This window comes from Haliotis cracherodii, unplaced genomic scaffold, assembly GCF_022045235.1.
Source record: "Haliotis cracherodii isolate W230 unplaced genomic scaffold, xgHalCrac1.p SCAF_13, whole genome shotgun sequence".
NCBI classification, from domain to species: Eukaryota; Metazoa; Mollusca; class Gastropoda; order Lepetellida; family Haliotidae; genus Haliotis; species Haliotis cracherodii.
In genome coordinates, this window is record NW_027266268.1 from 18,649,630 (window position 1) to 18,663,295 (window position 13,666).

General features: G+C 38.7%; 3 protein-coding genes across 3 annotated transcripts; all 3 read right to left on the reverse strand.

The window, feature by feature from the left end:
* Window positions 1–162: 162 nt before the first annotated feature.
* On the reverse strand, window positions 163–2,022 carry LOC139459017 (fucolectin-like). The gene is made up of 3 exons (XM_071240458.1): window positions 1,974–2,022; window positions 1,102–1,356; window positions 163–656 (listed from the first exon to the last, which is right to left on the reverse strand). Exons 1-3 carry the CDS (start codon window positions 2,020–2,022, stop codon window positions 163–165), a joined length of 798 nt encoding a protein of 265 aa, XP_071096559.1.
* Window positions 2,023–5,548: 3,526 nt separating this feature from the next.
* Window positions 5,549–7,388, reverse strand: LOC139458493 (fucolectin-like). Its single transcript, XM_071239930.1, has 3 exons — window positions 7,340–7,388; window positions 6,514–6,768; window positions 5,549–6,063 (listed from the first exon to the last, which is right to left on the reverse strand). Exons 1-3 carry the CDS (start codon window positions 7,386–7,388, stop codon window positions 5,549–5,551), a joined length of 819 nt encoding a protein of 272 aa, XP_071096031.1.
* Window positions 7,389–10,947: 3,559 nt separating this feature from the next.
* LOC139458494 (fucolectin-like) lies at window positions 10,948–12,801 on the reverse strand. The gene is made up of 3 exons (XM_071239931.1): window positions 12,753–12,801; window positions 11,913–12,167; window positions 10,948–11,462 (listed from the first exon to the last, which is right to left on the reverse strand). The coding sequence occupies exons 1-3, from the start codon at window positions 12,799–12,801 to the stop codon at window positions 10,948–10,950; spliced, it is 819 nt and encodes a 272-aa protein (XP_071096032.1).
* Between the last annotated feature and the right edge of the window lie 865 nt (window positions 12,802–13,666).

Below are 13,666 nucleotides of genomic sequence, written 5' to 3' on the forward strand. Positions count from 1 at the left end.
ATAAACAAGGATACAACATCAGGTTTGTTTAGACGTAGGTGCTCCAGTTAAATTATGTAACATAATCACGAATTTTGTTTAGAGATCTCATTACTGCTCGAGTGATAGTAAGGCGTCGTTTCAGTAAACACTAATACGAGTTCAATCAGACGCAGCTTCCGGTTAATGTTGTTCTGGTTCCTGTTGAGCATTTGGCTGGGCGGCTACAGGAGCGGGTATGGTGACACGGTGCATGTCTCCCTGGGGCTCGAACTGGGTGACAGTGACTCCATCAGGAAGAGATCCGACTTTGGGAGTATCTTCATCAGCAACACCAGCGTTGGCCACACCAACAGTGGAGTATGGGTAGAAGACGTTGGTTGCAACGTTGACTTGAACCTCACACAGTGTCAGTAGTCCCTCAGCATCCCCAGTGCTTGTTTTTGTAATACGGATGTATCGGCCATTTTGGAAGACGGTGTAGAAGTAGTAGTAATAGTAGTAGTAGTAATAGTAATAGTAGTAGTAGGTTTGAAAAGGACATACAATTTCCCGAGACTGGCTCAACCCAACACCTCCGGGGTTGCCGATGGTGCCACAAGTTTGGACAGTTCCCGGGGTGCCAGTCAAAGGATTGTTCTGAAGAATGTCGACCCTGATGTTGTTGAGACGTTCAGCTGCAATACGAGAGGCATATTGATAGAGTTATACACGTTAGTCGTTGTGGTATGTCATCATCAGGGTTATCCACACAAATAGGGGAGGCACTGTCTGTATATATTGTCACTTTAATACTACAGGAAGTAGGAGGTTTAAGGAATACATTTTCAAATGACCAGTTTGAAGTTACTCTGTTTAAACCATTAACAACGCTATTATTGATTCAGTTGATTCTAAGTCAGCCATTCACCATACAAGAAAACTGAAGCAAGTATAGTCGCTTATGCAAAATGATAGAAAAAATAAACATCAACCATAATCGAATCGAACCGAATCCGGAAGTAGAATCGACTCGCACACTACGAGCTCGTTGAATCTAAATCCGCAATCAACAGGTACTCATGAATTTTCCATGACGTAATAATGACAGAGGATACAGTGAATGCCACAATGCACACTTACCACAGCAGTCCCCCCTGTTAAAGATCCTGACACTGTAGATGTTGAAGTTTGCTCCAAGGTCGACGAACCACACGGGGTTGTCGTCGCCGATGGCACTGGAGAAGCAGCTGCCTGAGAGGAAGTTGCCATTTGTATTGCCATCGACGGCCAAATTGGAGGTCGCATCTAGTCCTTGAGCGGCAAACACGAAAGACGATGTTGACCCCGTTGATCTACCCGTCGCGATCTGGCTTGTTGAGACGAAAACGTTTTGTCCTGCAAGAAATATAAGAAGTGAAGGAATGACTTTCTGAAGTAAAATGTGTACGAAAACGGAATGATGGTTACATGAAGTAAGAATGACATGGTTCCTAAACTGACTGAAGTACACGTGCTTTTGCGACATATTCTACTCATTGCATGACCGATAAACTATAGTAATATACAAGAATCTGGTGGTCCTTAGCCAATCTTCCATTGCTGACTGAAGTGTATATTGTTTCGAGACATAGTCTTGACAAAATGTTGCTATGACCCATAACGAATCAACTAACTTGAAACTCAAACTATGTATTGCGCTTGTTGTTTAACACGGCACTCAGGAATTTTCCAGCTATATGATGGCGGTCTGTAAATAAACGAATCCTGACCAGAAAATCCATGACTGACATCGTCAACATCGATCTAAACAATTGGGATAGGATGACATGCATCAACCAAGTCAGCGAACCTGACCACCCGATCCCGTTAGTCGCCTCTTACGACAAGCATAGTCGCTTTTTATGCCAAGCATGGTTTGCTGCAGCATATTCTATCCCGGATCTTCACGGGTCGAAGGCTCAAACTCAAAAAGCCAGATATAGACAGATATAAATATAAAAGTTCCATCTCACCTTGGGTAGAACCCAACAGCATCAACAGGGAAATGAGAAGACCAAACATCTTGAGCATCAGTTTGTTGAGATATGTCTTCTAGTGGAGAAAAACATGGGAATTTATAGTTTCCTTTCTTAATCAAGAAATTGATGGTTTAATTTTAAAACCAGTAGGGGTTTTGGTACAGAAGTTCAAATTTAAAACGTTTAATGAGAATCCTAATTTTATACAGACAGAACGTGTTTGCGTGGTATAATTATACATTACATAAGACAATGTTGGTGAAACGTGGCAACACATGGGCTATAGCTGACACAGTCCCGAGAGAACATGTGTTGCGACAGTTCCTATCTGAAATTGGGTGTAGAAATGTTAATGGGATAAATGTTCAAGCATAGGAGATGAATGGAAAATTGTTTAAGATTTATTTTGTTGATTGCTGGTTTGTGACATCGAGCAACCAAGTTCCAAAGTTGCATAAACATTAAATCTCAAGCTTTAAAATAGTGCCATATTTGCCTTAAAGTTTTAACCAAAGAACTTTTGTTTTAACTTTAAGCAACCAATTCCATTGTTGTTCCAACGTTAAATTTTCAGTGTTGGAAAACGTTACAGATTCCATGGTTTGCTGATGATCAATACAATTTCCAAGGAAATTTTTAAACATTTGCATGACAAATATTCGAAAATACGATAATTCTTATTAAAATGCCTATGTAAGACCAGGTATTAATTATATATATATATCTTTAGCCTACTGAATAGTATGGGTTAATGGATATATGAAAAAGAATGAATAGTTGTTGCTCAATCTCTTTGTTAATTTATTGAATTTTATTGAGAAGAGATTAAGGCTAATAGCGTTCAAAATACGGAATGTTCAACATGTAGATTTATGTGCTTATGTGGAGGCTTAATTTTCTTTATAAGTCGTTTGCAGTGTCACCATACAAAATTTTGTGTAGAAACCCTTGAGATCATATCATTATTTCAAAAGTTAGTAATTTGTAGGATGCTTCTAACCCATCGTTAAGAAACCAATCTGATCCAAATATCTGATATTCTTCAAAGAAACCAGACGTATAAGATTGTTAGACATTGATATGATGTGTACCAACACATATTTTTCAAATGAATAGAAATTTGAAATGTTTGGAGAATCCTTTTTCTATAAAAGCCACAGATCTGAATCGCCATGAATATGTGAAGGATCAATAATACTACTTGGATGTATTCATGCAACTGACATATTTGTTTATTCTGTTTTTAAGTTAAAAACAAAACTGAGTTTCAATTTCGGAAAATGTTTCAGCCTCTTCTTCTCCGAAGCTATACACCTAAGAGAAATATGTAGAACTACAGTTGGATTCCGATTTAATCATACCTTTCATATGGCGGTCGTATGGTAGGAGTACAGTTTTGCGGCGTCGGGGAACGAACAAACACTTCCTTTTGGTGCAAATGTGTGAGTGGTTGGAGAGCAGGACATGCTTACTCTTTTCGTGAACACCTGGTGTCATCACCGATATTCAGTGATCCATTCATCCAATTTCCACCACCCATTTGTCTATGGCGCTCAATGAAATCTGTTTCGGTGGATGATAGAGACTGATTATTTTCTATGTACTTAAAGAGGGTCGATGTGTCCGTCTGGTGGTAGATTTCACCGAGATCCATCATAACGTTTGTACCATGTATCAATTATGCTACGGCAACTACAAAAGAAATGTTTCGCCCGAGACATTTAATCTACCTTCTGTGAAAGAAAAGAACATATTTTTTTAATGTTCTTTACTTGTAAGCAGCATAATACATGCACTTGTAGGCAGCAGACGTATTTAAAGGTTACCAAATCGTTTTCAGTTTCAACGAAATCAGTAAATGGTCTATCCTGTCACTGGATTGTCTGGTCATGACTCGATTGTTTACAGTCCGCCGTCGTAAGGCGGGAGTACAGCTGTGCGGCGTTAGGAAACAAAGAACCCTTCCCTTTTTATGCAAATTGTGTGAGCGGTGGGTGCTACAGGTAGGGCAGGACATGCTAACCCTTTACGCAAAAACATGGTGTCATCTCTTATTGCCGGTGCAGTATTCATCTAATCTTCAGCACTGTTTTGCTTTTTGACCGCAACGGAATCTGTTTCGGCGGATCATTTTTTGGCATTGGCGTTGGTGTTTTATATTTACATTTAGGTAATGAATTAAGATTATATTTTTCTTAAATTTCTGTGATTTGGCTAATTCCGCTTTGTATGTGAAAATATGGTTACAAGACTTATTGTGTAAACATCATCACCTGCTTTGGCCATTGTTGGGCTCATTACGAAATTAATATCCTATATATATATGTATATATATTTCAGGAATTACTTAACTGTTTGTTGAGGTATAATAATGAAAGATGTTACATAGATATCATACTGTCCTCTCACAAAAGTAGATATCATTTCACAGCAACTCTCTCCTTATTTGATGAGTATGATGGTACTCGGTGAACAACCGTGACTTGAGGTTAGTGTAAGATATATGTGCTTGTTCAAAAGGTACCGGATATTATTCATAGCAGGAAATGTCTTACTTCTTCAGCAAATTGTGCGAGTGGCGGACGGTAGTGGTAGTGCGGGACACGCATACAATTTTTTAACAGCTGGTGTCATCACTGATTGTCAGTGATCAATTCATACATAAGTATACTATGTTGCCTTTTACGTTCAATTGGATGTTTTAGCAGATAATCGTGACTGATGCTTCTCCGGCGTTGACTTTGATATGTATCAAGCATAAAAGAAACATACTCACTTTTGTTTACATTTTGAGAAAATGTTTGAATTTCCGTGGACACATGGTCCTGTAAATGACGAAATAACTAAACTCAAGTCACACTATTTACGACGTTCAGGGGACTTCACTATTGTGATTGACTGAGTGTTTGAGTGATTGAATGCTTGATTAAGTGGGTGTGTTTGGTGTTTCTGTGAGTTAGTTTGGTTTTACACTTTCTTTATTTCTCCGATTATCACAAGAGGGAGGTAGCGATTTGAATAGTTGTGTTCTAAACATTGTTTCATTTATGTCACACTTGGAGTCATCAAGAATTGGCTTCACTCATTGTGCCCATTTTTTAAATCGACCCCAAGCCTAATGGCTTATGGCCAGTGATGGCGCTTCTTTAATACTTGCTCCTTATCATTAGAGTAGAGTGTTGTCATCAGCTGGTGGTCGGAGTGTCTTGTGACATTGGAAAATGAGTAAATGAATATAAAACTGTTTAATATTAGAATAGCAGAGGGTTTATTGACAGGGACAATACAAAGTCAAATCATCAAAACTGAGACAAAGACATCATATTGCATGAATAGGAACAGAAAGTCCTCATTCTCCTGGGAAATATTCTCAATAAGAATTTGTTTCGTTAAAGGCCTTGTGACACATCCACTAGGATACAACATCAGGTTTGTTTAGACGTAGGTGCTCCAGTTCAAATTATGTAACATAATCACGAATTTTGTTAGAGATCTCATTACTGCTCGAGAGATAGTACTCAGTAGATTTCTAATAGTAAGGCGTCGTTTCAATAAACACTAATACGAGTTCAATCAGACGCAGCTTCCGGTTGATGTTGTTCCGGTTCCTGTTGAGCATTTGGCTGGGCGGCTACGGGAGCGGGTACGGTAACGCGGTGCATGTCTCCCTGGGGCTCGAACTGGGTGACAGTGACTCCATCAGGAAGAGATCCGACTTTGGGAGTATCTTCATCAGCAACACCGGCGTTGGCCACACCAACAGTGGAGTATGGGTAGAAGACGTTGGTTGCAACGTTGACTTGAACCTCACACAGTGTCAGTAGTCCCTCAGCATCCCCAGTGCTTGTTTTTGTAATACGGATGTATCGGCCATTTTGGAAGACGGTGTAGAAGTAGTAGTAATAGTAGTAGTAGTAATAGTAATAGTAGTAGTAGGTTTGAAAAGGACATACAATTTCCCGAGACTGGCTCAACCCAACACCTCCGGGGTTGCCGATGGTGCCACAAGTTTGGACAGTTCCCGGGGTGCCAGTCAAGGGATTGTTCTGAAGAATGTCGACCCTGATGTTGTTGAGGCGTTCAGCTGCAATGCGAAAGGCATATTGATATAGTTATACACGTTAGTCGTTGTGGTATGTTATCATCAAGGTTATCCACACAAATAGGGGAGGCACTTTCTCTATATATTGTCACTTTAATACTACAGCAAGTGGGAGGTTTAAGGAATAGATTTTCAAATGACCAGTTTGAAGTAACTCTGTTTAAACCATTAACAACGCTATTATTGATTCAGTTGATTCTAAGTCAGCCATTCACCATACAAATAAAACTGAAGCAAGTATAGTCGCTTATGCAAAATGATAGAAAAAATAAACATCAACCATAATCGAATCGAATCTGTTGAGTCCGGAAGTAGAATCGACTCGCACACTACGTGCTCGTTGAATCTACATCCGCAATCAACAGGTACTCATGAATTTTCCATGACGTAATAATGACAGAGGATACAGTGAATGCCACAATGCACACTTACCACAGCAGTCTCCTCTGTTGAAGATCCTGACGCTGTAGATGTTGAAGTTTGCTCCAAGGTCGACGAACCACACGGGGTTGTCGTCGCCGATGGCACTGGAGAAGCAGCTGCCTGAGAGGAAGTTGCCATTTGTGTTGCCATCGACGGCCAAATTGGAGGTCGCATCTAGTCCTTGAGCGGCGAACACGAAAGACGATGTTGACCCCGTTGATTTACCCGTCGCGATCTGGCTTGTTGAGACGAAAACGTTTTGTCCTGCAAGAAATATAAGAAGTGTAGGAATGACTTTCTGAAGTAAAATGTGTATGAAAACGGAATGATGGTTACATGAAGTAAGAATGACATGGTTCCTAAACTGACTGAAGTATACATGCTTTTGCGACATATTCTACTCATTGCATGACCGATAAACTATAGTAATATACAAGAATCTGGTGGTCCTTAGCCAATCTTCCATCGCTGACTGAAGTGTATATTGTTTCGAGACATAGACTTGACAAAATGAATGCTATGACCCATAACGAATCAATTAACTTGAAACTCAAACTATGTATTTCGTTTGTTGTTTAATACCATACTCAGCAATATTCTGTAAATAAACGAATCCTGACTAGAAAATCAATGATTGACATCACGAGCATCGATCTACACAATTCAGCGAACCTGACCACCCGATCCCGTTAGCCGCCTCTTAAGACAAGCATAGTCGCTTTTTATGCCAAGCATGGTTTGCTGCAGCCTATTCTATCCCGGATCTTCACGGGTCGAAGGCTCAAACTAAAAAAGACAGATATAGACAGATATATATATAAAAGTTCCATCTCACCTTGGGTAGAACCCAACAGCATCAACAGGGAAATGAGAAGACCAACCATCTTGAGCATCAGTCAGTTTAGATATGTCTTCTAGTGGAGAAAGACAGGGGAATTTATAGTTTCCTTTCTTAATCAAGAAATTGATGGTTTAATTTTAAAACCAGTAGGGGTTTTGGTACAGAAGTTCAAATTTGAAACGTTTAATGAGAATCCTAATTTTATACAGACAGAACGTGTTCGCGTGGTATAATTATATATTACATAAGACAATGTTGGTGAAACGTGGCAACACATGGGCTAAAGCTGACACAGTCCTGAGAGAACATATGTTGTCACAGTTCCTATCTGAAATTGGGTGTAGAAATGTTTATGGGATTAACACTGTAGTTCGAGCATAGGAGATGAATGGAACATTCAATTTTGTTTAAGATTTATTTTGTTGATTGCTGGTTTGTGACATCGAGCAACCAAGTCACAAAGTTCCATAAACAATACATCTCAAGCGTTAAATAGTACCATATTTGCCTTAAAGTTTTTACCAAAGAACTTTTGTTTTAATTTTAAGCAACCAATACCATTGTTGTTTCAACGTTAAATCTTCAAAGTTGGAAAATGTTACAGATTCCATGGATTGCTGACGATCAATACAATTTTAAAGGACTTTTAAAAAATGTGGACGTCAAATATTGGATTTTATGATAATTCTTATTAAAATTCCTATCTAAGACCACATTTATTTATCATATATATATCCTACTGAATAGTATGGGTTAATGGATATATGAAAAAGAATGAATAATTGTTGCTCAATCTCTTTTTTAATTTATTGAATTTTATTAAGAAGAGATGAAGGCTAATAGCGTTCAAAATACAGAATGTTCAACATGTAGATTTATGTGCTTATGTGGAGGCTTAATTTTCTTTATAAGTCGTTTGCAGTGTCACGATACAAAGATTTGTGTAGAAACCCTTGATATCATATCATTATTTCAAAAGTTAGTAATTTGTATGATGCTTCTAACCCATCGTTAATCACGTTAAGAAACCAATCTGATCAAAATATCTGATATTCTTCAAAGAAACCAGAGGTATAGGATTAAGAGACATTGATATGATGTGTACCAACACATATTTTTCAAATGAATAGAAATTTGAAAAGTTTGGAGAATCCTTTTTCCTTAAAAGCCACAGTTCTGAATCGCCATGAATATGTACAGGATCGATAATAATATTTGGATGTGTTCATGCAATTGACATATTTGTTTAATCTGCTTTTAAATTAAAAACAAAACTGAGTTTCATTTGTGTAAAATGTTTCAGCCTCTTCTTCTCCGAAGCTATACACCTAAGAGAAATATGTAGAACTACAGTTGGATTCCGATTGAATCATCCCTTTCATATGGCGGTCGTATGGTAGGAGTACAGATTTGCGGAGTCGGGGAAAGAACAAACACTTCCTTTTAATGCAAATGTGTGAGTGGTGGGAGAGCAGGACATGCTTACTCTTTTCGTGAACACCTGGTGTCATCTACGATATTCAGTGATCCGTTCATCCAATTTCCACCACCCATTTGTCTATGGCGCTCTATGGAATCTGTTTCGGTGGATGATAGAGACTGATTATTTTCTGGCGTTGGCGTTTTTTATGTACTTGAAGAGGGTCGATGTGTCTGTCTGGTGATAGATTGAATTCTCCAAGGCCCATCATAACGTCAGTACCATATATCAATTATGCTACGGCAACTACAAAAGAAATGTTTGGCCCGAGACATTTAATCTACCTTCTGTGAAAGAAAAGAACATATTTTTTAATGTTCTTTGCTTGTAAGCAGCATAATACATGCACTTGTAGGCAGCAGACGTATTTAAAGGTTACCAAATCGTTTTCAGTTTCAACGAAATCAGTAAATGGTCTATCCTGTCACTGGATTGTCTGGTCATGACTCGATTGTTTCCAGTCCGCCGTCGTAAGGCGGGAGTACAGCTGTGCGGCGTTAGGAAACAAAGAACCCTTCCCTTTTTATGCAAATTGTGTGAGCGGTGGGTGCTACAGGTAGGGCAGGACATGCTAACCCTTTACGCAAAAACATGGTGTCATCTCTTATTGCCGGTGCAGTATTCATCTAATCTTCAGCACTGTTTTGCTTTTTGACCGCAACGGAATCTGTTTCGGCGGATCATTCTTTGGCATTGGCGTTGGTGTTTTATATTTACATTTAGGTAATGAATTAAGATTATATTTTTCTTAAATTTCTGTGATTTGGCTAATTCCGTTTTGTATGTGAAAATATGGTTACAAGACTTATTGTGTAAACATCATCACCTGCTTTGGCCATTGTTGGGCTCATTACGAAATTAATATCCTATATATATATGTATATATATTTCAGGAATTACTTAACTGTTTGTTGAGGTATAATAATGAAAGATGTTACATAGATATCATACTGTCCTCTCACAAAAGTAGATATCATTTCACAGCAACTCTCTCCTTATTTGATGAGTATGATGGTACTCGGTGAACAACCGTGACTTGAGGTTAGTGTAAGATATATGTGCTTGTTCAAAAGGTACCGGATATTATTCATAGCAGGAAATGTCTTACTTCTTCAGCAAATTGTGTGAGTGGCGGACGGTAGCGGTAGTGCGGGACACGCATACAATTTTTTAACAGCTGGTGTCATCACTGATTGTCAGTGATCAATTCATACATAAGTATACTATGTTGCCTTTTACGTTCAATTGGATGTTTTAGCAGATAATCGTGACTGATGCTTCTCCGGCGTTGACTTTGATATGTATCAAGCATAAAAGAAACATACTCACTTTTGTTTACATTTTGAGAAAATGTTTGAATTTCCGTGGACACATGGTCCTGTAAATGACTAAATAACTAAACTCAAGTCACACTATTTACGACGTTCAGGGGACTTCACTATTGTGATTGACTGAGTGTTTGAGTGATTGAATGCTTGATTAAGTGGGTGTGTTTGGTGTTTCTGTGAGTTAGTTTGGTTTTACACTTTCTTTATTTCTCCGATTATCACAAGAGGGAGGTAGCGATTTGAATAGTTGTGTTCTAAACATTGTTTCATTTATGTCACACTTGGAGTCATCAAGAATTGGCTTCACTCATTGTGCCCATTTTTTAAATCGACCCCAAGCCTAATGGCTTATGGCCAGTGATGGCGCTTCTTTAATACTTGCTCCTTATCATTAGAGTAGAGTGTTGTCATCAGCTGGTGGTCGGAGTGTCTTGTGACATTGGAAAATGAGTAAATGAATATAAAACTGTTTAATATTAGAATAGCAGAGGGTTTATTGACAGGGACAATACAAAGTCAAATCATCAAAACTGAGACAAAGACATCATATTGCATGAATAGGAACAGAAAGTCCTCATTCTCCTGGGAAATATTCTCAATAAGAATTTGTTTCGTTAAAGGCCTTGTGACACATCCACTAGGATACAACATCAGGTTTGTTTAGACGTAGGTGCTCCAGTTCAAATTATGTAACATAATCACGAATTTTGTTAGAGATCTCATTACTGCTCGAGAGATAGTACTCAGTAGATTTCTAATAGTAAGGCGTCGTTTCAATAAACACTAATACGAGTTCAATCAGACGCAGCTTCCGGTTGATGTTGTTCCGGTTCCTGTTGAGCATTTGGCTGGGCGGCTACGGGAGCGGGTACGGTAACGCGGTGCATGTCTCCCTGGGGCTCGAACTGGGTGACAGTGACTCCATCAGGAAGAGATCCGACTTTGGGAGTATCTTCATCAGCAACACCGGCGTTGGCCACACCAACAGTGGAGTATGGGTAGAAGACGTTGGTTGCAACGTTGACTTGAACCTCACACAGTGTCAGTAGTCCCTCAGCATCCCCAGTGCTTGTTTTTGTAATACGGATGTAGCGGCCATTTTGGAAGACGGTGTAGAAATAGTAGTAATAGTAGTAGTAGTAATAGTAATAGTAGTAGTAGGTTTGAAAAGGACATACAATTTCCCGAGACTGGCTCAACCCAACACCTCCGGGGTTGCCGATGGTGCCACAAGTTTGGACAGTTCCCGGGATGCCAGTCAAGGGATTGTTCTGAAGAATGTCGACCCTGATGTTGTTGAGACGTTCAGCTGCAATGCGAAAGGCATATTGTTATAGTTATACACGTTAGTCGTTGTGGTATGTTATCATCAAGGTTATCCACACAAATAGGGGAGGCACTTTCTCTATATATTGTCACTTTAATACTACAGCAAGTGGGAGGTTTAAGGAATAGATTTTCAAATGACCAGTTTGAAGTAACTCTGTTTAAACCATTAACAACGCTATTATTGATTCAGTTGATTCTAAGTCAGCCATTCACCATACAAATAAAACTGAAGCAAGTATAGTCGCTTATGCAAAATGATAGAAAAAATAAACATCAACCATAATCGAATCGAATCTGTTGAGTCCGGAAGTAGAATCGACTCGCACACTACGTGCACGTTGAATCTACATCCGCAATCAACAGGTACTCATGAATTTTCCATGACGTAATAATGACAGAGGATACAGTGAATGCCACAATGCACACTTACCACAGCAGTCTCCTCTGTTAAAGATCCTGACGCTGTAGATGTTGAAGTTTGCTCCAAGGTCGACGAACCACACGGGGTTGTCGTCGCCGATGGCACTGGAGAAGCAGCTGCCTGAGAGGAAGTTGCCATTTGTGTTGCCATCGACGGCCAAATTGGAGGTCGCATCTAGTCCTTGAGCGGCGAACACGAAAGACGATGTTGACCCCGTTGATTTACCCGTCGCGATCTGGCTTGTTGAGACGAAAACGTTTTGTCCTGCAAGAAATATAAGAAGTGAAGGAATGACTTTCTGAAGTAAAATGTGTATGAAAACGGAATGATGGTTACATGAAGTAAGAATGACATGGTTCCTAAACTGACTGAAGTATACGTGCTTTTGCGACATATTCTACTCATTGCATGACCGATAAACTATAGTAATATACAAGAATCTGGTGGTCCTTAGCCAATCTTCCATCGCTGACTGAAGTGTATATTGTTTCGAGACATAGACTTGACAAAATGAATGCTATGACCCATAACGAATCAATTAACTTGAAACTCAAACTATGTATTTCGTTTGTTGTTTAATACCATACTCAGCAATATTCTGTAAATAAACGAATCCTGACTAGAAAATCAATGATTGACATCACGAGCATCGATCTACACAATTCAGCGAACCTGACCACCCGATCCCGTTAGCCGCCTCTTAAGACAAGCATAGTCGCTTTTTATGCCAAGCATGGTTTGCTGCAGCATATTCTATCCCGGATCTTCACGGGTCGAAGGCTCAAACTAAAAAAGCCAGATATAGACAGATATAAATATAAAAGGGATATAAATGTAGTTCTATCTCACCTTGGGTAGAACCCAACAGCATCAACAGGGAAATGAGAAGACCAACCATCTTGAGCATCAGTCAGTTGAGATATGTCTTCTAGTGGAGAAAGACAGGGGAATTTATAGTTTCCTTTCTTAATCAAGAAATTGATGGTTTAATTTTAAAACCAGTAGGGGTTTTGGTACAGAAGTTCAAATTTGAAACGTTTAATGAGAATCCTAATTTTATACAGACAGAACGTGTTCGCGTGGTATAATTATATATTACATAAGACAATGTTGGTGAAACGTGGCAACACAAGGGCTATAGCTGACACAGTCCTGAGAGAACATGTGTTGTGACAGTTCCTATCTGAAATTGGGTGTAGAAATGTTTATGGGATTAACACTGCAGTTCGAGCATAGGAGATGAATGGAACATTCAATTTTGTTTAAGATTTATTTTGTTGATTGCTGGTTTGTGACATCGAGCAACCAAGTTCCAAAGTTCCATAAACAATACATCTCAAGCTTTAAATAGTGCCATATTTGCCTTAAAGTTTTTACCAAAGAACTTTTGTTTTAATTTTAAGCAACCAATTCCATTGTTGTTTCAACGTTAAATCTTCAAAGTTGGAAAATGTTACAGATTCCATGGACTGCTGACGATCAATACAATTTTAAAGAACTTTTTAAAAATGTGGACGTCAAATATTGGATTTTATGATAATTCTTATTAAAATTCCTATCTAAGACCACATTTATTTATCATATATATATTTAGCCTACTGAATAGTATGGGTTAATGGATATATGAAAAAGAATGAATAGTTGTTGCTCAATCTCTTTTTTAATTTATTGAATTTTATTAAGAAGAGATGAAGGCTAATAGCGTTCAAAATACAGAATGTTCAACATGTAGATTTATGTGCTTATGTGGAGGCTTAATTTTC

Excerpts from the sequence above, each read along its gene's own strand:
- LOC139459017 (XM_071240458.1), bottom strand. The coding sequence starts at position 2,022 with ATGTTTGGTCTTCTCATTTCCCTGTTGATGCTGTTGGGTTCTACCCAA. Across the intron at positions 1,357-1,973 it reads GCTGTTGGGTTCTACCCAAG|GACAAAACGTTTTCGTCTCA; the intron begins GTGAGATGGAAC and ends TATTTCTTGCAG. Across the intron at positions 657-1,101 it reads TAACAGGGGGGACTGCTGTG|CTGAACGTCTCAACAACATC; the intron begins GTAAGTGTGCAT and ends CTCGTATTGCAG.
- LOC139458493 (XM_071239930.1), bottom strand. The coding sequence starts at position 7,388 with ATGGTTGGTCTTCTCATTTCCCTGTTGATGCTGTTGGGTTCTACCCAA. Across the intron at positions 6,769-7,339 it reads GCTGTTGGGTTCTACCCAAG|GACAAAACGTTTTCGTCTCA; the intron begins GTGAGATGGAAC and ends TATTTCTTGCAG. Across the intron at positions 6,064-6,513 it reads CAACAGAGGAGACTGCTGTG|CTGAACGCCTCAACAACATC; the intron begins GTAAGTGTGCAT and ends TTCGCATTGCAG.
- LOC139458494 (XM_071239931.1), bottom strand. The coding sequence starts at position 12,801 with ATGGTTGGTCTTCTCATTTCCCTGTTGATGCTGTTGGGTTCTACCCAA. Across the intron at positions 12,168-12,752 it reads GCTGTTGGGTTCTACCCAAG|GACAAAACGTTTTCGTCTCA; the intron begins GTGAGATAGAAC and ends TATTTCTTGCAG. Across the intron at positions 11,463-11,912 it reads TAACAGAGGAGACTGCTGTG|CTGAACGTCTCAACAACATC; the intron begins GTAAGTGTGCAT and ends TTCGCATTGCAG.